Raw genomic sequence first — 23,945 nt, forward strand, 5'->3', positions numbered from 1 at the left:
CTTCTGTCCTTCTATCATACTTTAACCTCTCCTCAACAGGCACAAAACTACCTTACTAAAAGTTACACCCCACCACCCTAGTCAAGAGGTCTTGTCTTGCAAGTTGTTCAGTGACCTCAGTGTTGCTGGTGCCATGGAAAAAGCACCCAACCCAATACACTCTGCAAAGTGGTTGGCATTAGAAAGGGCATCCAGCCACAGAAACCATGCCAAAGCAGACAGAAGAACTTGCCCCAGTCCTCCAACTAGACAGCACCAGTCAAACTGTCCAACCCATGCCAGCATTGAAAATAAGCATTAAATGAAGATGATGAATTTTATACATATATACATATACTTACACACACACACACACACACATATATATATTGCACAAGTAGAATGGTGTAAAAGTGCTCAAAATGACACCACATTTTCCATTACTTTTCCATTATTGGATTCATCTGGATTTGTTGATGTACTAATATATTAATAATAATAATAATAATAATAATAATAATAATAATAATAATAGAACATGGTCAAACAACTGTTCTGTTAAGGCTGAAAGAAATCGACCTTGTTTGTAATAAATTTTGGACCTGGGTTTGCACCTGTGAACAAATTTCACTCCTGCACTTACGAAAACACTTTCAGTTAATGAAATTTAATTTTTAATATACAACTCAAAGATATGATGACAGAACAAGATATTTGATACTTCATTTTATCTAGATAGATAGTATAGTGTTTTGAGTTTAAATTCTAGCAAAGTCATTAAAAAAAAAAAAACAATAGTAGCGTACATACTTAGAACACAAAACTTGAGAGGAAATGTGATTATTAATGGAGTTATCTCCCTTGCTAACGAAACCAATTAGAATTATTTCCCTTAAAATCTTCACAATTGCTGTCACAACGTGCGATAGAACAAATCTTTTATATTCTACCCTTTACTTGTTTCATTCAGTGAGCTGCGGTCATGCTGGAGTACAGCCTTGGTCGAACAAATCAACCCCAGTACTGTTTGTTTTGTAAGTCTGGTATTTATTCTATCAATCTCTTTTGCCAAACCACGATATTACAGGGACATAAACAAATCAACAGTTGCTAACTAAACAGTGGGGGACACACATATACACACACACACAAACACATATATATATATATATATATATATATATATATATATGTCTACCTGTCTGTCTGTCTGTCTATAATGTGTGTATATATATATCCCTGTTGTAAGTAGTTTTTTTCAACTTTATATTTTCTGACGCGACTCTATCACTTTCTCTACCTCTCGTTCTTCCTCTGTTACTACTACGTATCTCTCTTTACTCCTCTCGTTCTTCCTTCTGTCACTACTATATTTCTCTCTTCCTCCCGTTGCTCACCTATTCTTCTACTTCCTCCCCTTGTTTCTCCCTCTACCACTCTCTCTCTCTCTTCCTTACTCCTCCCTGGTCACATGCTTCCGGTCACTAATCCTTTTCTTCCTTGACTATCACCGAGCAAACACGCGAACTTACTTCGTCCCGGCTTTAAGTTTGTGCCTCACAGCGTTCATATACACATAATTTTCCGTTTGTTTTCCTGTCTTGTTTTTTGTCCGCCACTACATTCCTCCATGGCACAGGTTTAATTTGTGTATACAAATTTAATTTGCGGTCCATGGGAAGAGCCATTTTAACGATGCGTCCTGCCCAACTCTTCGAAACGCCGGTGTTAAAATGGGGATAGCTGATGAAGGAAAATGTTCTCTATGTGGTTTGTGTTTTCTGTACTCTGGTTATTATTATTTTCTTGTCTACGTTTTGTTTGCAATGTCCTGTACCCAGATATGCACCTATATATACAGGTAGACGTAGGTATGCACATACCTGTACGTATATATGCATATACTCATTTATTATTTGTTTTATATATATATATATATATATATATATATAGGTAATCTTCAAGTTTAGGGATGTAAAAAAAATTAATTAAAATATTCAAGATAAGTAACTGAACCCTTACCAGTATTATCCGTACTATGTTTATAAATAAATCACACACGTGATTTGATTGAAGTTAACTGTTTATATATAAATGACACACGTCATTGAATATCATAGTACCGGCTGAGAGATCGAAAATGCCTTGTGGAAGACCGGCTGCACAACAACTTATTGTTCCTGAAAATGAAATACTCACTTGTGAATTAATATTAGAAGAATATTGGAATATTAGTGAGTTATGCAGCAGCTCAAGACACAGAATGTAGTTGCTTATCTACTGCTGGTGCAAAGATATAATGCAAAAAACACATTGTAGATGAGTGTTCTCTTAGCCAGGGACATCGGATGAATTATTTTCATCTTATCTACATGAATTTCCATGGCGGAATTCAATCCCAAAAGAAAAAAACATTTGCTTATTTTTTGGCTGCCATTGCTGAAGTGTATAATGTTGAGTAGGTGAATTTCTAGAACTGCATGCTGACTCTTGAATAAATATCTAATAATATCTGTTGAATTTCATTATCATTTCCATCGACAAAGTTCTCTCCTTCCGTTGCATGCTGTTTTAGAAAAAAAAAACACGTGTGTGGTTTATTTATAAACAGCTAAAAGAAAATGGATAATACTGGTAAATCGTTCAGTTATTTCCCTTGAATATTTTTATTTACTTTTTTACACCCCTAAACTTGAAGATTACCCTATATATATATCTATATACATTATAGACAGACAGACAGATGGGTAGACACAGACAGACATGCTGGACTTCCACACAGTTTCCGTCTACCAAATTCATTCATAATGCCCAAGACATTTACCCAAAGTGCAGTGCATTGGGACTTAACCCAAAGCCACATTTTTACAAAGCAAGCGTCTTAGTCATGCTTGTTTTCCATCACCATGATTTGTATTCTTAAGTTCTAGATCTTGCACAACTCTGAAGAAGGCTGTAGTTGCAGCCATGCCAGTTTTTTATAGAGTGTATCGAAAACTACATTATCTATGTCTTCTTTCTTTTGCTTTTGTGACCACAGAGCCTACTAACCAGATGCAGACAAACACTTGTCCATGATTTAAATAAATACAAAATATTCCAAATGAGACTCACCTCAGAATCAAATTCATTAGTTTGTTTTTCTTTATCTGATACTTTTCCAAACTAGGAAGAAAAAGAAACAGAAATGAACATTAGAATTAACAAAGAGTCGTCATCATCATCATCATCATGAATTTTTTTTTTTTTTTTTTTTCCAGAGAAAACACTTTTCAGCATTTATTTATGGCTCTTTACATTGAGTTCAAATTCTGCCAAGGTCAACTTTGCTTTTCAAGATCAATAAAATGCAAGCACCAGTCGATGTAATCAACTAGACCCCTTCCCCACCAAATTTCAGGCCTTGTACCTTTAGTAGAAAGGATTATTATTATTATTATTATTATTACTTATGGCTTCCTTTCATTATAACTTTATTTCAGCTGCCTTAGTACTGGACATCCTCCGGAGGCCAAGAATAGCAAGGGCACTTTTGTTTTGCTATGCATGCTAAAATTATCACCACATTTATTCCATTTTAGGAGAGTGCTTTCCGTAGTATATGGGCTGTACCCATCAAAGTTATTTTTTGTTGTTCACGGAAATTGGAGTTATCAAGGAGTTGCTTAATATACTTCTCAGCTCCCTTCTTTATCATTCGCAATGCACCAATTATTACTGGTATTATCGTAGTAATAAGCTACCACATTTCTGTGATTTCAATTTGCAGATCTTTATAGTGAGAAAGCTTTTTGTATTCCTTTCTTGAGATATTTTGATCTTGTGAGACAGACATAGCTATTAACAGACAAGTTCCTCTGTTGTAGTCGTTAATCACAATGTCTGGTTGATTGGAGTCAATTTTTCTCTCTGTTTGTATTGAGAAGTTCCAAAAGATGGTGACATCCTCAGGACAGTGCCTGTATCACTTATCATGAGATTTAATTTTGTAGTATTTACAAGCATTCCAGTGGATGTACTGCCCTAGTCTCTCATATCTTATGAGGTGCTCCTTTTCAGCGAGGACTGAGCAGCCAGAAACAACATGATCAATTGTCTCTGTGAATATTCTGCAAATTCTGCACGAGGGGTCATATCTGTCTTTAAGGACGTTTGCATAGTAGTTTCTGGCAGGTAAGTTCTGATGTTGCGCTACAATAACAAACCCTTCTGTTTCCCCTTTCAAACCTGTCCCTTGGTGTGTTAGATTTTGATCAATATCTGGTTTCACTCTGTTTCTATTGTATTGACTTGTACTGTCCACAATCATTTTATATAAACCCTCAGTGGTTAATAAAGGGATAGGTCAACAAAACAAGTACCATTTGAGTAATGGGGTCAATGTAATCAACTAACCCCATCATCCAAATGTCAGGCCTTGTATCTGCAGTAGAATTATTATCAATATTCACATACACGCACATATATATATATATATATATATATACATATATATATACACATGCACACAAGTTCTTGCCACAGAGCCACGCATGCACCTATAATTAGTTGAAACGACATTTAAGCAATACTGTTTTCCTAGCGTTCCATTATTTTCCAGCAGGTACAGTTATTCCGTACAGAAACTTCAAAAAGCAGAAGCTAAAACAATATTTGCTTGTGCAGTGAGCAATGAGTGATGTGTCAAATTCATAACAAGAGCAAAGAAAATTTAGTATTCAGATCCACTGATATCTGACCTTGATGACATGTCACATTTCTCGTAATGGTAGGAAAGCCCACCAATACAACCATCACAACCACCACTACTGCCACCACCACCACCAGACACCACCACCAGACACCACCACCAGACACCACCACCACTACCACTGCTACCACCGCCACTACCATCACTGAATCACACAATCTTGTTTTCTTTCCGATTGTTTTGTTTTTTTCTTTTATGAATGCATCAACTTTTCTAACACCTTTATGTTACAAATTCTAAAGGGTTAAGACAACAGTACTTTGGTTTCAAATCATTATAAAAATATTTTGGTTGTTTTCTTTTTAAATCAAACTTTCAACAACTGGTAAAGAAAGAAAACTTTTCATAATGGTATGTTGTTTGGAAAATAAATACAGCTTAAAAGAAATAGCTTGTTCTGTGTGTGTGTGTGTGTGTGTGTGTGTGTGAGAGAGAGAGAGAGGAAGTGTGTGTGTGTGTGTGAGAGAGAGAGAGGAAGTGTGTGTGTGTGTGTGTGTGTGAGTGAGAGAGAGAGAGAGTGTGTGTTGCTATAAATGTATACATAGAAATATACAGTGAGGCTTTTATGTTATGGGAAGAAGGGGAATCTGATGTTTGAGGACTGAGAGGGAAAAAAATTTATCTAAACTCATGAATAATTTCTACCAACAAAAGCCATCCCCTATTTCTTTGGACAAACACACAACTTCTTCCTTACTGGTCTTACTTACTTCAAAGAAAGGTTTCCAACCAGACCATGTTATATTCAATTTGAATGCTTTTTTAACTTTCCACACCTGCAAAAGCAAAATCGTTTTAAATTAGAGATCATTTGGCATTTATTTCTCAACAATCCATCAGTTTTCAAATATTAGTTAAATACACTTAAAAGATGAATATTTTAATGATATCAATTTTTTTTTTTTTTTTTCCAGTTAACAATTATTAAGGTAAAGCTGTGTAATTAAGAAGTCTGTTTCATAACCATGTGGCAGTTTAAGATCAGTCCCACTGTGTGACACCTTGAACAAATGCCCTGAAGCCAACTAATGCTTTGTCAATGAAACTGGTAGACAGAAACTATGGGGAAGCCTATCATCATCATCATCATCAACATCACCGCCACCACCACCGCCCCAGCCACCACCACCATTTAATGTCCCTTTTCTCTGCTGGTATGGGTTGGATAGTGCAACAGATAGTGCCAAGCTCCAATGTTTGCAGCTTTGGCATGGTTTCTATGGCCGGATGTCCCTCCTAATGCCAACCACTTTTCAGAATGTACTGGGGGCTTTTTATATGGCACTGGCAGTCGTGAGGTCACTAAGTAACTCACAAGATAAGACCACTCAACTAAGGGAGGGTAATATTGAGGGAAGTGACTTTATGCCAGATGTGTGTGTGTGTGTGTATAAAACAGGCTTTTTTCAGTTTCTGTCTACCTAATTCACCCACAAAGCTTTGATCAGCCCGAGACTGCCTAAGATGCCACACAATGGAGCACTGAACCCGGAAACTATGAGGTTGGGAAGTAAACTTCTTTATTTCATTAAATTTTCCACATGGGCAGTACAAAGAAGCAATGCAGGCTAGACAAACACATTAATGAGATGAGAAATGATATATATGAATGTAAAAAATGGGAGGGGTATTCGGCACCCGCTGACCGAACACCCCTCGAAATCAGTTTCTTTTTACCCAATATTATCAAAATAACAATATACAATAATTTACAATAATATATATCAATATACAAAGTAAACTTCTTACCACACAACCATGCCTGCAACTATACTTAAAACAAAAAAACATAAAGAAGTAAAAGCATGTAAACATTAGATATCATTTCATTTCACCAGAGCTGGAAACTTACCTCAATGAAAGCTCCAATCCCAGCCGGAATAAGTACAAGTAAACTTGATTCTTGGTCCAATAGAAACAGGAAGATGATCATTGTTGAGACACATCTCCACACAACTGCAATGGTGAAGAGAGAAATTTGAAATCCACAACAAATGTTCACATTAGACATCAAAACCATGACTCGCTGGAAGAGATGTCCACCTACGATTCCTCAAATTTGCTTATTTGAATTGTGGTTTATGTTTCAACAGGTTAAAACATTTGAGAATCACCAAGATATTATCTTTCTTTTAACTTTTACTGTGTTTCAGTCTTTGGACTGCGGCCATGATAAGGCACCACCTTGAAGGGTTTTAGACGAACAGACTGAACCCAGTACTTATTTTATATACATATATATATACATATACACATACACACACACATATCATCATCATCATTTAACGTCTGTTGTCCATGCTAGCATGGGTTGGATGGTTTGACCAGAGCTGGCAAACTGGGGAGCTGCACCAGACTCCAGTCTCGTTTGGCATGGTTTCAATGTTTGGATGCCCTTCCTAATGCCAACCACTTTACAGAGTGTGCTGGGTACTTTAACATGGTACCACATGGGCGCTTTTACATGGCACAGCACAAGTGCTTTTACGTTGTGCTGCACAGGTGTTTTTACATGGCACCACAGGGTCGCTTGTACATGACACTGCCCTAACTGCTTTGTAAGTGGCACCAGCCCAAGACTCACATCACACAGCAGGGTACTTTATCAAAGGCTTTCTCTATATCAATGAATGCCAAGTATAACGGTTTATTCTTAGTTGAATGTTTCTCTTGCAGTTGCCTGACTATGAAAGTAGCATCAGTAGTGCTCCTTCTCCAGATGAAGCCAAACTGTATGTATATAAATATATATCATCATCATCATCGTTTAACGTCCGCTTTCCATGCTAGCATGGGTTGGACGACTTGACTGAGGACTGGTGAAACCGGATGGCAACACCAGGCTCCAATCTAAATTTGGCAGAGTTTCTACAGCTGGATGCCCTTCCTAACGCCAACCACTCAGAGAGTGTAGTAAGTGCTTTTACATGTCACCTGCACGAAGGCCAGTCAGGCGATACTTGCAACGGCCACGCTCGAAATGGTGTCTTTTATGTGCCACCCGCACAAGCCAGTCCAGGGGCACTGGCAACGATCTCGCTCGAAAATCCTACGGGAGCCAGTCAGGCGGTACTGGCAACGGCCACGCTCAAAATGGTGCATCTTATGTGCCACCCGCACAAGAGCCAGTCCAGGGGCACTGGCAACGATCTTACTTGGCTTGCCGGGTCTTCTCACGCACAGCACATTTCCAAAGGTCTCGGTCAGTAGTCATCGCCTCGGTGAGGCCCAATGTACGAAGGTCTTGCCTCACCACCTCAGCCCAGGTCTTCCTGGGCCTACCTCTTCCACGGGTTCCCTCAACTGTTAGGGTGTGGCACTTTTTCACGCAGCTATCCTCATCCATTCTCACCACATGTCCATACCAGCGCAATCGTCTCTCTTGCACACCACAACTGATGCTTCTAATGTTCAGCTTTTCTCTCAAGATACTTACACTCTGACGGGTATTCACATTGACATTATACATCCAACGGAGCATACTGGCTTCATTCCTTGCGAGCTTACGTATGTCCTCAGCAGTTACAGCCCATGTTTCACTGCCATGTAGCATGGCTGTTCGTACACATGCGTCATACAGTCTGCCTTTTACTCTGAGTGAGAGTCCCTTTGTCGCCAGCAGGGGTAAGAGCTCTCTAAACTTTGCCCAGGCTATTCTTATTCTAGCAGCTACACTTTCAGCGCACCCACCCCCACTACTAACTTGGTCGCCCAGATAGCGGAAGCTATATATATATTCACACACAGAACAGGCTAGCACACAGTTCAGTTCTTGTCCACCTTGGTTGGCTTGGAGCTATAGTAGAAAACACTTGCCAAAGGTGCTGCGCAATGGGACTGAACCCGAACCATATGGTTGTAAAATAAGCTTCTTAACCATACAGTCATGCCTTACCATACAGCCATGCCTGGCAATGATGGATTTGAGATGCTTGGAGAATTGGTTTTGTTTTCAAGGGTTAAGTGGAAGCCCCAACAGTAAAAAACATTTCTATTTTTCTATCCAAACCTATTGTACAATCTTGCAAATCTATTTAGTGATGCTTTCATCACTAGATTAGCTCTTGCTAATATGAAGTCTTTGCTCGACTGACGAGTTCAAAATAAGACCAAAGCATGTAATAGTTGTCTCCTATATTCCCAAATTAAAATGGTATTAATCAATAACTAATATTGTTTTTTTTTCTTTACAACACAATTATTTCTATTTCATTCTTTAACCCTTCAGCATTCATATTACTCTCAAATATAATACATTGTTTTGAATTAATCATGTATTTATCTTGTAGCTTTGTGATTTCCATGGTATGTCTTGACTTTTTAGAATGACATTGTAGGGTAGGTGTGATAGGCTAGATTTTGTCAGTTTGAACATGAAACATAGAATATTTGGGCCAGATATGCTAAAGGTCTAATGGAGCACAACAAACTAATAACCAGTAATACAGTCCACCCATAGCTTATATTGGTTTTAGTAAACTGTTTCATTTCAATTGTATTGATTATGCTCTTTAGTATATATGTCAAGACAAAGCGCATACTGTATTCGAGATGGCATAAAAAATGCAAGGGCATATTGGACACACTCCATTTTCAGCACTGCATATTCAGGAAAAAATGTTTAGTGCATTAAAGCATGTAATATTCAACCCTTTAGCATTTAAACAGGCCGTACCTAGCTGAAATATTTTACCTGCTTTATGTTCAAACCAGCTAGATCTGGCCTCTCTCATCTCCCCCATGACATCATTCTAAAAATATGCAACCACATCTTCCAAATCTCAAAGCTATGAGATAATGCAGGATTAATTAAAAATAACATGAATAATTAAGCATTACATTTGACAGAGTAATCAGAATGTTAAAGGGTTTAAGCAATTTGACCTGGGGTGATATTTTAGACATTTTGGAGTAAAAATGTGTGTCTTATATACCATCAAATACAGTAATAAATTAGGTGCCTTTTTTAAGACCTACCAGATTAACTACTGAATATAAGATACTCACCTCCTCTTGATGAAAGACCTTCCATGGATTTTTTGCCTCTCCAGAAATTGATATCATTCTTAAAGGCCAGAAAATCAAAGAGCAACTGGTGGAATATAAAAACAAGTATATACATTTTTTTAAATATTTTAAATATATGGTGACTGAGTTTTTACAGCAACTGTTTATGACATTATATTATTCCATCTTTTGTGGGGGAGTTGATAAATAAAGTAATGATTCCAGAGAGACAGATCACCAGAATTAATAGACCATCAGATGAGATGCCTTGGAATTTTATTGATCTCTAAATTGATGAAAAGCAAAGTTGAGTTTGGCAAGATTTGAACTCAAAACTCAAAGAGTGGAATAATTACTGCAAAGCATATATTTGTGTGAGGCTGTAACAATTCTGCCAACTGACTGCATTTAATGTTGGCTCAAAGAATACACACACACACACACTTGCCCAAGTTGTCACACAGTGGACTGAACTGAAAACCACACAGTTACAAAATTAGCTTCTGAACCACACAGTATAACAACTAAGTTTCCAAAAACTCGAATACACAATGCAGTTTAGGTTCCTTTCACTAATGAATTAGTGTCCAATTTGAATTTCTCTATTACTAATGATTTTGCAGTACAAGACAAATAACACCGCAATTTTTGCTTTCTCCTATTTATAAAAATCTTGAGCATCATAGCTTTCCAGGCAATAGCAACAAGGAACTATTATTCTAGGGTAGCTTCCTAGAGACACTATCAACCACTTGATATAAGCTATACATGGAAAAGGGGTACTATTTTACAGAGGAGAGAAGAAAAATGGGAAGCTGTGGTCAACTCATGATTTGATTGGTTATGTTAACTAGAAATAACAATACTATATTAACATACCATATCCATATTTGATGGCTTATAAGAATCTTGATGTGATGATTTTAGATGTTTTGCAAGTTGCTTGCAAAACAACTTAAATCATCACACCAAGATTGCTTTAAATATTCCATATTTTAATGCATTAAAAGCATTTTTTCTGAATATGTGCTGCTGAGAATTGAGATCTGTCTAATATGCCAGTGCATCGTTTGTACTATCAAATATGGTAAAATTTACAATGAAAAACAGTTTGTTTGTTTTTTAAACGCTTACATGAAGTGTAGATACAGCAAATGTCAACAACAATAGAACCAAATTAGTATCGGTGAAGATGCCTTTCAGTTCATCGACATCTTTTTCTTTGAAACCTAAAAAAAACAACAACAATAATAATAATGATAATAATAATAATAATAATAATAATGATAATGGTATCAAATTTTGCCACAAGGGCAGCAATTTTGGGGAGGGGATTAAGTCAATTACATCAAACCCAGTGTGTAACTGGTACTTATTTAATCGACCCCGAAAGGATGAAAGACAAAGTTGACCCAGGCGGAATTTGAACTCAGAATGTAGCAGCAGAAAAATATCACTAAGCATTTTGCGGGCATGAAGAATATGCACAATAATGCTTACAGTTTCTCACCCTCAGCTAACCCTGAATATTTAGTCTGCTAAAACCTAATTGCAACTCTCTGCAGCAAATTGACAGAATTCAGGAAGTGATGGATAAATTGCCTAAGTTCAAAATCCTACTAAATTTCATTTCTACCTTTTCTCCTTCCAGGGTCAGTAAAATAAAGAACAAGTCAATTGGCAAGTTAATTAACCATTCCCTCTCTAAGAATGCGTTGTCTCATACCCATGTGAAAAATAGTTATAGGAAATTTCACTGAAAACATTTTTGCCATAGCAAAAATTTACTGAAAAGATTTCATTTTAAATTACTTCACCTAAGCCAACGTCTCTTCATTGAACACTAAACTCGGCTTGTGAAGACCTGTTGGGGCAAGCGAAAGCGAAATCATGATGGCACCTGTACCAGTAGATCACTAAGAGCACCGTCCAAGCGTGATCGTTGCCAGAGCACCAGCTGTCTGGCTTCCATGCTGGTGGCACGTGAATAGCACCATTTGAGCGTGATCGTTACCAGTGTTGCCTTCCTGACACTTGTGCCAGTGGCATGTGAAAAGACATTCGAGTGAGTTCATTGCCAGTACCGCTGGACTGGCTCCTGTGCAGGTGGCACGTAAAATACACCATTTCGAGCGTGGCTGTTGCCAGTACCGCCTGACTGGCCTACGTGCCGGTGGCATGTAAAACTACCCACTATACTCTCGGAGTGGTTGGTGTTAGGAAGGGCATCCAGCTGTAGAAACTCTACCAAATCAGATTGGAGCCTGGTGTAGCCATCTGGTTCACCAGTCCTCAGTCAAATCGTCCAACCCATGCTAGCATGGAAAACGGACATTAAACGATGATGATGATGTTCTTGTAATGTTTGACATTGAATAAAGACTTGCCTATTTAATGCTTTTATAAAAGTTTTTACCATTCTTTGTTTTTATTTTAAAAATCCTTATATAATATGCTTTATCTTTGTCTATATGGCCAATTTGTCTTACAGCAAATTTTCCCATATGGCGAAATTTCATACAGAGAATTTTCTGGACACAGTAAAAAAATTTATGTTAAATCATCTAACACAGAGAAATAAAGATATGGAAATGATGGCTGATGTTTACAGTCTGAATCACTTACCAAGTGTTTTCATGGCCTTCATAGAATCCATCATACTGGTCCAAAGTCTTAATTTTCCAATGGAGATAGGTGCATAATTCACTTTCAGCGACAAGGTTCTAGTTGTAGTGTTAATGATCTGTTCAAATGAAAAACATAATTAAATGACACTTTGTCTAATATTATGATGACATAGTAAAAATAGTGTACCTGCACGTCAATGCAGAATTAGAACTGTTAAATAATATTTTATCGTGACAATTTAAAAAAATTTTTTTCACTTTATGACACATCCTCATCATCATCATTTTATGTCTATTTTCCATGCTGGCATGGGTTGGATGGTTCAACAGGAACTGACAGGTAGGAGCTGGCAGTGAGCTGGCAGAAACGTTAACACGCTGGGCAAAATGCTTAGCGGTATTTCATCTGCCGTTACGTTCTGAGTTCAAATTCCACCGAGGTCGATTTTGCCTTTCATCCTTTCGGGGTCGATAAATTAAGTACCAGTTACACACTGGGGTTGATGTCGTCAACTGAATCCCTTTGTCTGCCCTTGTTTGTCCCCTCTATGTTTAGCCCCTTGTGGGCAATAAAGAAATAAGGACTGACAGGTAGGAGGACTGCACTGAGTTCCAATATCTGCTTTGAAATAGTTTCTATGAATGGATGCCTTTCCTAATGCCAGCCAATTTACAGAGTGTACTGGGTGCTTTTTTCATAGCACTGGCACTAGTGAGGTTACCTAGTAATTTGCATGACAAAATCCTCCTCACCTGAGTACAAGCATAATACTGAAGGAGTTGAAAGAATGACAGAAGGACACACAAATATATATATAGAGAGAGAGACACAAAGTTATTACCAGCTCAAATGTGCTTGGGGCACATTTGAACCCATGAGAAAGCCATTCACTGTGTTTTGGTATGGAGAAAATTTCTCACTGTCAACAAATGATGTAAATACACTAAAATCAGTTTGCAGTGTCACACTGTTTAGCACTACCACCCAATAATATACATATATATATAGATATACAAACACATGTATATACATGCATACACACACACACACATACACTGTCTTTAGATTAATTAAAAACATGCTGGCGTTTCATAACTGACACCCGTTGGCCAGTGGCATGTAAAAAGCACCCACTACACACTTGGAGTGGTTGGCATTAGGAAGGGCATCCAGCAGAAGAAACCATACCAAATTAGATTGGAACCTGGTGCAGCTCCCCAGCTTACCAGTTTGCAGTCAAACCGTGCAACCCATTACCAGCATGGGAAACAGACATTAAAAGATGATGATGACGACGATGATGATTACTGTGGTGAATCATTTGAAAAGTTAAACAAAGCTGTTTTGAAGTTTTAAAAATTCAAAAAAAGTAAAGCTATCGGTTACCTTATTTGTATTAATCTTACCTGCCTGTAACAAAATTACGAATAACACTGTTTGAAGATGCTCAGGTATTAGTAAGGATTTTTTAAAGTACCTTCTCTCTCTCTCTCTCTCTCTCGGAGAGGCACAAGCACATACACAGACATATACACATGCGGCAGTAACTTCCACCTACCAAATTCAATCACAAAGCTTCGGTCAGCCCGGGGCTATAGCAGAAGACACTTGCCCAAGGTGCCACGCAGTGGGACTGAACCCGAAACCATGTAGCTGGGAAGCAAGCTTCCTAACCACACAGCCATGCCCACATTTTTAAAAATTCACAGCAACACCAAGTTATTAGTCCCATTATACCTAAGCATTATACCTTATTGACCCCGAAAGGATGAAAGGCAAAGTCGACCTCAGTAGAATTTAAATAGATGTACCTTCTATCCCTCTATTATAATTATATATATTCATTGTCTAGCTATTTAGCGCTATTTATTACTTGCTGCCACTAATATTATTATTGTTATTATCATCAATTATTTAGATCTACCAATGATAATAATAATAATAATAAATATCTATATGAATATTCATTTGAATATTTACTCATTTTTATATATTTTATGCACTGAAATTGTTTTGAATTTGGCAAGGGACTATTCAAAATGTAACGGATTCCAGCAAGGTAAGTTGGATCTTTCATATTAGGTATGGCAAGACCTGCTGACGAGATCTAAGGCACTGGTCAGATTTCGATGTCATGATTCAGGGATATCTGTTACCTCATTCTGCAGCTTTAAGCTGAGATGGTATGTTAAATTTTGCTCGTTTGCCCAATTTCTGCTAGTCCGTTGCATATTTTCAGTAAGATTGGTGGATAAGTGGAGGATTTTGACTCTCCTTTCTAGCAAGCTGGTGCTTCATGGATCCTCTATCATAATTTGATATATTTATTGTATAGCTATTTAATGTTATTTATTGCTTGCTGCCACTAATATTATTATTATCATCAATTATTTAGATTTACTGCTGATAACAATAATAATAATTATAATATCTATATGAATATTCGTTTAAATATTTACTCATTTTTATAATTACACACACACACACACACAACCTGAAAGGTTTCTACTGTGAGATAACAACTCACCTGAAGATCAGACAACCTGTTACTGAGTTCATCAATGAATACAATTGGTAGATAAAATCCCTCAGGTGAAAATCTATAATAAAGAAAAATAGAAAAAAAAAATTAGGAATAACTAATTGTCAGTTATGATCACCACATTAACTAGACTCATAGTAATAATAATAATCTTTTCTACTAAAGGCACAAGGCCTGAAATTTGAGGGGAGGGGACTAGTCGGTTACAATGACTCCAGTGTTTCACCGGTACTTAATTTATTTATTTCTTTATTACCCACAGAGGGCTAAACATAGAGGGAACAAACAAGGACAGACAAAGGGATTAAGTCGATTACATCGACCCCAGTGCGTAAATGGTACTTAATTTATTGACCCTGAAAGGATGAAAGGCAAAGTCGACCTCAGTAGAATTCAAACTCAGAACGTTAAGACAGACAAAATACCACTAAATATTTCAACCAGCATGCTAACAATTCTACCAGCTCACCGTTTTAACTAAAATAATAATAATAATAATAATAATAATAATGGTTTCAAATTTTGCCACAAGGGCAGCCTCTTTAGGGAAGGGGAGAGATTGATTACAGTAATTCACTGGTACTTATTTTATCGATCCCGAAAGGATGCAAGGCGAAGTCGACCTCGGTGGAATTTGAACTCAGAATGTAACAACGGGCGAAATCCCACTAAGCTTTTCATCCAACATGCTAACAATTCTGCCAGTTTGCTACCTTACTCATAATCATCATCATCATCATCATCGTTTAACGTCCGCCTTCCATGCTAGCATGGGTTGGACGATTTGACTGAGGACTGGTGAAACCGGATGGCAACACCAGGCTCCAATCTGATTTGGCAGAGTTTCTACAGCTGGATGCCCTTCCTAACGCCAACCACTCAGAGAATAATAATAATAATAAATATTTTTAATATAGAAAGATCTGGAATAAATATCACACCAAAATTAAAACACACTTACTTGATATAGCGATAAAGCTCTCCAGGTATGGCGTTCCTGTTGAGAGATAAGTCTTCTTGAACAACATTTATCGTGATTTTTGATCGCCAGTGACTGACTGGTTTCTGATTGAGCTCAACTGATGCATTCTGAAAATTAACAAAAGAAATGGATTCCTTTTTATAAAAATATGAAAACTTTACTTGTTTCTGTATATTATCCAATGAAATAACCAGCATGACTGAGTGGTAAGAAGTTTGTTCCCAACAACATGGTTCCAGGTTCAGTCCCACTGCGTGGCACCTTGGGCAAATGTTTTCTACTATAGCCTTGGGCTGACCAAAGCCTTGTGAGTGGATTTGCTAGACGGAAACTGAAAGAAACCCGTTGTATATGTGTGTGTATGTGCGTGTGTGTGTGTCTGTGTGTTTGTCTGTTTTTGTCTCCCCATCACCACTTGACAACCAGTGTTAGTGTGTATATGTCCCAGTAACTTAGTGGTTCAGCAAAAGACACCAACAGAATAAGTACTAGGCTTAAAACCCTTCTAAAGGCAGTGCTCCAGTATGACCGAAACAAGTAAAAATATTTTATTAACAGGATCTGTTAAAGATGCAGATCTTAAGTAACATGGCTCCTACCCCTGGATGCCCTTCCTAACACCAACCACTTTACAGATGGATGCTTTTTACGTAACACCAATACTAGCCGGGTAGTCGCTAGTGTGGTTGTTAACCCCATGTCAAACTTAAACAAGCCCTGTAGTAAAAGATGTTCCACCTACAGCCATCCCATCTTGTTTACCAGACGGTGCACCCAGGACCACATTATCTAATGCGTCTGTTTTCTAAGATGTAATCTGAAGTGAATTTGGCTGTTATTTCTAACAAGGCATGTGACCATGACATAGTAGATTCCTTTATTGACTCAACAACAGCAATGTTGATAGTGTTATTGGAGTATGGTTAAAAAAAAAAAATGTGGGTGGGAGGAGTCTGTTACAGATTTTTCCCTGCCCCTAACAACTGAGAAACAAGTTGATGATACTTACTGGAGTTTTATCTGTTAAAAGGTTAACAACTTTTGATTCTGGCAGTGAATAGCTGGTGAGGGATACCTGCGTGTGAACAGTGTGTTTATCAAAAAATGGGTCTCGCCCTCGCAGGAAGAAAAATATATGACCGTAAAGGGTACCATTTCTTCTCGTTTTCAAGGGAAGCGTAACATTGACAACACTGTGAAATATTTAAAAGAAAGAAAAATTTAAAATAAAAACATTAATTTGATTCTGATTTAATTCATTGGGGAAAAATAAAGCCACAGATTTGTAAAAAGTGTCTTAGATACTTGATTTAATGTTTCTGATATACAAAGCGCAGGCATGGCTGAAAGGTTAAGAGCTTGCTTCCCAACTATGAGGTCTTGGGTTCAATCACACTGCATGGCACCTTAGGCAAGTGTCTTCTACTATAGCCTTGGGCTGACCAAACTCTTGTGAGTGGATTTTGGTGGAGAGAAAATGAAAGAAATCCATTATGTATGTATGTAAACAGAAAGAGCTCCCATGACTTTTGGAAACATTTTTTCACACTCAGAGTTGCTAAAGCATGGAACAAACTACCTGCATCAGTTGGTAGTTGTCGAGACACTGCATCCTTTAAAACCTCCACGCTTCCTGAAATTTGCCTGATATCCTGCCTCCATACACATGCACACATGTATATCATGACTTGTACACTGTTCACTTTCCTGACTTTTGTACATAATTCTATGTATTGTACATGCATCTTTGATGAGTTGTAGTGCACCTGAGCACTATACACAATAATTTCATTATTATTATTATCAGATGTTTCAAGCAAGGTAATGTTCCTCAAGGCCAGACATGTCACAACTATCACATGAAGTCAAATAGACACACATGCACATGCACGCACGCACACACACATGCATACAACAGGCTTCTTTCAGTTTCCATCCACCAGATCTACTCACAAGGCTTTGGTCAACTCAGAGCCATAGCGAAAGCATTTGCTCAAGAGGCTACACATAAAGAACACATATATATATATAACATATGAAGGCCTGCTGTTCAGCTCTCTATATATGTGTATATATATGTGTCTGTGTATATCTATGTGTGTGTCTGTATATATATATATATATATATATATATATATATATATATATATATATGTGTGTGTGTGTGTGTGTGTGTCTGTGTCTGTATATACATCATCATCATCATCATCATCGTTTTACGTCCGCTTTCCATGCTAGCATGGGTTGGACGATTTGACTGAGGACTGGTGAAACCGGATGGCAACACCAGGCTCCAGTCTGATTTGGCAGAGTTTCTACAGCTGGATGCCCTTCCTAACGCCAACCACTCAGAGAGTGTAGTGGGTGCTTTTACGTGTCACCCGCACGAAAACGGCCACGCTCGAAATGGTGTCTTTTATGTGCCACCCGCACAAGCCAGTCCAGGGGCACTGGCAACGATCTCGCTCGAAAATCCTACAGGAGCCAGTCAGGCGGTACTGGCAACGGCCACGCTCAAAATGGTGCATCTCATGTGCCACCCGCACAAGAGCCAGTCCAGGGGCACTGGCAACGATCTTACTTGGCTTGCCGGGTCTTCTCACGCACAGCACATTTCCAAAGGTCTCGGTCCGTAGTCATCGCCTCGGTGAGGCCCAATGTACGAAGGTCTTGCCTCACCACCTCAGCCCAGGTCTTCCTAGGCCTACCTCTTCCACGGGTTCCCTCAACTGTTAGGGTGTGGCACTTTTTCACGCAGCTATCCTCCTCCATTCTCACCACATGACCATACCAGCGCAATCGTCTCTCTTGCACGCCACAACTGATGCTTCTAATGTTCAGCTTTTCTCTCAAGATACTTACATATATATATGTATATATATATATATATGTATATATATATATATATATATATATACACATATATCAATTATATGGCTATGTCTTCTACTGCACACTACATCTTAACCATATGCACAATATTGGCCAACACATACACATCCACACATACACACACATAGGACATGTTAGCATCTAACAACAGCTGATACAAGCTGGAACATACTGATACAGCAAGACATTTGGCTAAATAAATCAATAGCAAAACAACAAATTATTCAGTCGTAAAACAATTAAGTGGCAGCTTGCTTTATGACAATGTTGGCAATAATGTACAATAATGTCATATAAATGAGAATAAACATTGCTTCCTAAGAAGATGGTGCATGGCCTTCATATGTTTTATATATATATATATATATATATATATATATATATATATATATATATATATATATATTTAAGGAATGGAGTGAACGCATGTTATAACTGCATACTTTATTCTGACATATGTTTCGAAGAATTACAATTTATGCGATCCATAGGAATTGTCGATGTTAAAAATGATCATTATTAAGTGATCAAGTGCTTTATTTCAAACCAAAATAAGTAACATCGACATCAGATTTGAGCGAAATCCGTTGAAATTGGTTTGGCTGAAAATGGTTTGCTGGCAATTTGATTGGGAAATCCCATAAGGAATCAGTTTATTGGTTATTTCCACTCATTGACTGTTTTTTTTTTTAAGTTGCATTAGAGATCTGCATAGGAGAAGGTTGATCTGACAGTTTGCATTGGGGATCCGGATTGGAGTAACTTAGGAAAACTTACCAACAGCCTTAACCAAAAAATAAGGGCCTGTCCCTTCTAGGTTAACTTAGCCAATCACTGATATCAGCCGAGTGAGCATTGTTGTTGGAGAATATGGAAAACATATTTTTAAATCTCAAATTTACCATGAAAAACTACAGCAACATGGCCGTTTCCAACATTCTGCAGAAATATGTCTGGCCATGAGAAGATAGTATCTTTCTTGAAAACAGGTAAGGGCATCTGGTCACAGAAAATCTGCCTCTTTAAACTCCATCCAATTCATGCATACACGGAATAGTGAAGTTCGCTTTGTTGCCTGTGAGTGGATTTGGTAGACAGAAACTGAAAGAAGCCCGTCGTATATATGTATATATATATATATATATATATATATATATATATATATATACATAGATATGTATGTGTGTGTATATGTTTGTGTGTCTGTGTTTGTCCCCCCAACATCACTTGACAACCATTTTTCTGTATTTAAGACATTGATCAACTGTTGCTCAAACTGAACCTCTGAACATCACCTCTGATCAGGAAGTAGGCCTGCAAAGATCGACAGCATTACTCTCCTCCTCTGACAAACATAAATGGGTTTTTTTTTAAATACCCTGATTTGAGTGATAATAGCAAGATTTAAATTGGTAATTGTTCTAGAAATTCTAGTGATACTTACTCATTAGTTGGTTCTGTTAAAGAAAAATTGTGATAGTCCCAGACCAAGGTTAAGTCCTGTTCACTAGGAGCCAGGTATCTTGTGGATGTGTAAAGTCTGAGCTGAAAGAACATAAGAAATTGGGAATAAACAATGATAAAACAAAGTTTAGTGAAATCATTATCATCGTTATTACTATTATTAAAGGTGGTGAGCTGGCAGAATCGTTAGCACACTGGATGAAATGCTTAGAGGTATTTTTCCCATTGCTATATTCTGAGTTCAAATTCCACCAAGGTTGACTTTGCTTTTCATCCTTTCAGGGTTGATAAAATAAGTACCGTAAATCCTCGAGTATAATCCGCAGAAACATTAGCACGCCAGGCGAAACGCTTAGCGGTATTTTGTCTGCCGTTACGTTCTGAGTTCAAATTCCACTGAGGTCGACTTTGCCTTTCATCCTTTCGGGGTCGATAAATAAAGTACCAGTCCCTTTGTCTGTCCTTGTCTGTCCCCTCTATGTTTAGCTCCTTGTGGGCAATAAAGAAATAAGAAACTGAGTGGAAGCCCATCTTAGACAAACACATAGACAGATATGCACATGCGCATTTGTGTGTGTGACGCTATTCAACAACTGGTGTTGGTTTGTTTATATCCCCATGTCTTAGTGATTCAGCAAAGGAGACTGATAGAATAAGTACCAGACTTTAAAAAACCATAAGGTTTGGGGTCAATTTATTCAGCTAAAAACCCTTCAAGGTGGTGTCCCAGCACAGCTGCAACCCAATTATTGTAACAAGTATAAGAATAAGTAGATACCAGTTTCCTCAATCAAGTTATTTTAGTTCTTCTGATCTTAATTAACCATTACCCTTTCACTTTGTTCCAATTAAGAAAGGTAAAAAGGTAAAGTTACCTTCCCATGTCATGCCAACTCACAAGGGCTATTTTCCCAGGTTCACGATGTATAAATTCCCCCACCTGGACACGATGCCGGCCCGTCACAGGAAATTAAGAAAGGGGAGTCAGTAGCTATACTTACCCCAAATGTGGGTTTCGGTCTGACAATCAAGTAGGAGGTGAGGCAGGATTTTGGTGGTCCTTCACATGGTTTAGGGTAAAATATCTCAACCATTACCCATAATGAATAAGCAATATAGGAGAAGAACACGGCAGAGATTATCATAGAAAAAGATGGCCCCATGATGCTGGATGACTGGATGCTGAAATAACAACAGAACAGGTCAAATTATAATATAACAATAAAAAAATATTATGCTTTTTTTTTTGTCTTCTGAAGGTGCTGGCATGGCTGGAGTGATTAAGAAGCTTGCATTGCAACCACATGGTTTTGGGTTCAGTTCCACTACATAGCCTCTTAGGTAAAGGTAAAGGTAAAGTTACTTTTTTGAGTCAAGTCGACTTATAAGTGCCATTTTCCTGGCTCCCATAACGTATAAATTCCCCACTTGGATTGGATATCAGTCTATCGCAGGATTACTAATTTTTGCCAGGTAAGTGGACTCAAGCAATGTGAAATGAAATGTTTTGCTCAAGAACACAAGTCGTTCAGCCCAGGAATCAAAACCACAATCTTATGATTATAAGTCTAATACCCTAACCACTAAGCCACATACCTCCACACATAGCACCTTGGTTAAGTGTCTTCTACAATAGCCCATGACCAACCAATACCTATTGAGTGAATCTGATAGAAGGAAACTTTGTAGTGGAACTTTGTGGAAGCCTATCATGTGTGTTTGTTGTGTTTGTCCCCCACCACCATATGACAACTGGTATTAGTTTGTTTTATGCCCCCTCCCCCAACCAAAGTTATGGAGACATAAGAGACTGATAGAATAAGTACCAGACTTTATTAAAAATAAAAAATGCTGGGGTTTATTTGTTTAACTAAAAACCCTTCAAGGTGGTGCTCCAGCATGGCCACAGTACAACAGTGGAACAACTAAAAGATAAAAGATAGGCAGATAAACCAGCAAATGGGCCTAATAAAGGGAGCCATACAAATTTGAAATGGTGCATCTATGTAGATGTTTGACTCATCAATATGACAACCAAAACCTTCCTCTATGTCATTCTTCAGAAAAAGTTGAAAGGACAAAATTATATGAGACAGCAGAGCTTTACATCCTTTAAGTTAAAAAAACTTAAAGGATGTAAAACCACCGCACCAGCTAGCATCACCACCACACCAACTGCTCCCTCGTTACACATCCACGTTACACCTTTAAGATCGGGGAACCAGTTAGGGGCCCGCTGGATCTCTTTCGGCATACCAGCAAACCACAAAATCACACCAGCCAGCATCACCACTACCTCCAAGACCGTCATGTGTATGTATGTGTGTATGTATGTATGGATATGTGTGCGTGTTTGTCCCACCACCACCACCACCATTCTTGACAACCGATGTTGGTGCATTTGCGTCCCTGTAATTTAGCTGTTCAGCTGAAGAGACTGATAGAATAAGCACCAGGCTTACAGGGAATAAGTCCAGGGGTCAATTTCTTCTAAAGGGTGGTGCTCCAGCATTGGCCACCGTCAAATGACTGAAACAAGTAAAAGAATAAAAGAATACCAGAAAACCGTTCCGTACCACTAAACCAAGAAGGTTCTTTGAATATGTATGATGTATTTTAAGGTTAAATAGTAATTCCGTTTACGTTTGTGTAGCTGAGATATTTTGGTTGGATTATATAGTCATTGGTGTTACATTACTTTCTATATTCTGTAACTGTCACAATATACTTTTCTAGGCCTGAAATTTTTGTGGGGAGGGGGCCAGTTAATTAGATCGACTCCAGTACACAACCAGTAATATAAAGATAGACAGTCATAATATGCAAACATTTCTCATGGCACCAGTACACTGTTTACAGATGCTTACATTTTTTTATGTTTTCCGTGAACTTTTCACGGGCCCAGCTAGTATACATAAATACACATACATACACACATATATCAATAATAACATAAAAGAACCATTCTAATCATTCAATAAGTCACAAAGCTGTTAAATTTGCACTAAACCTCTTTCGAGAGACATCAAATTTTTTGACACACAAATGCAATCAGGTTACTGGTAAAATTACACAGCAACTAACACTTCATAAATTAAATTTTAAGTAAATTCAACAAGTTTATATAATGGTAAATTGTGGGAATAGCTCTTTCGCAATGTAATTACTTTAGTTTCAACACACAATTTCAAATCAAGGCACTTGCTAAATACATACAATTCCTAAAATATGTGCATGTTTGTGCTCCTTAACCCTATCACATTTAAAAAAAGGTAAAGACCCCTTTCAGTCATGAATGACCATGGAATTGCACCTAGAAAGTTCTCTTACAAGGCACAAGTCTGGGCAAGGTTGTTTATAGAAGACCAACAGGCACCCATACATACCAACCACCCTTCTCAATGAGAAAAACAAAAGCTGATGCAGATTGGCACCAGTGAACTGGAGCAACCTGAAATAAAGTGTCTTGCCAAAGAATCGAACTCATTACCTCATGGTTGTGAGCCCAACGCTCAAGTCACTAAGCCATTGCATTTAAACCCATTATATCTGGCCTCAATATTCTACCTGTTTTTAAGGTGGCAAGTTGGCAGAGACATTAGCACACCAAGCGAAATGCTTAGCAGTATTTTGTCTGTCTTTATGTTCTAAGTTCAAATTCAAATTCCACCAAGGTCAACTTCATCTTTCATCCTTTCGGG

The 23,945-nt window shown here is 37.9% G+C and overlaps 1 protein-coding gene across 2 annotated transcripts in view; it reads right to left on the minus strand.

The window, feature by feature from the left end:
- Positions 1 to 23,945, minus strand: part of LOC106877390 (lipid scramblase CLPTM1L) — a 48,105-nt gene that overhangs the window by 13,043 nt on the left and 11,117 nt on the right. For both annotated transcript variants that reach the window (XR_016237653.1, XM_089338357.1), the window contains exons 2-12: positions 21,246 to 21,426; positions 20,225 to 20,325; positions 16,898 to 17,081; positions 15,868 to 15,995; positions 14,892 to 14,964; positions 12,362 to 12,479; positions 10,871 to 10,965; positions 9,737 to 9,821; positions 6,582 to 6,685; positions 5,440 to 5,505; positions 3,094 to 3,144 (exon numbers count right to left, since the gene is read on the minus strand). Coding sequence is in view for 1 of the 2 variants with exons in the window: in XM_089338357.1 (XP_089194483.1) it covers positions 3,094 to 3,144; positions 5,440 to 5,505; positions 6,582 to 6,685; positions 9,737 to 9,821; positions 10,871 to 10,965; positions 12,362 to 12,479; positions 14,892 to 14,964; positions 15,868 to 15,995; positions 16,898 to 17,081; positions 20,225 to 20,325; positions 21,246 to 21,407 (1,167 nt within the window). In the remaining variant the exon portion in view is untranslated. The remainder of the gene's footprint in view (positions 1 to 3,093; positions 3,145 to 5,439; positions 5,506 to 6,581; positions 6,686 to 9,736; positions 9,822 to 10,870; positions 10,966 to 12,361; positions 12,480 to 14,891; positions 14,965 to 15,867; positions 15,996 to 16,897; positions 17,082 to 20,224; positions 20,326 to 21,245; positions 21,427 to 23,945) is intronic.

The sequence above is a fragment of the Octopus bimaculoides genome, chromosome 20 (assembly GCF_046866305.1).
Source record: "Octopus bimaculoides isolate indiv1 chromosome 20, ASM4686630v1, whole genome shotgun sequence".
Taxonomy (NCBI): Eukaryota; Metazoa; Mollusca; class Cephalopoda; order Octopoda; family Octopodidae; genus Octopus; species Octopus bimaculoides.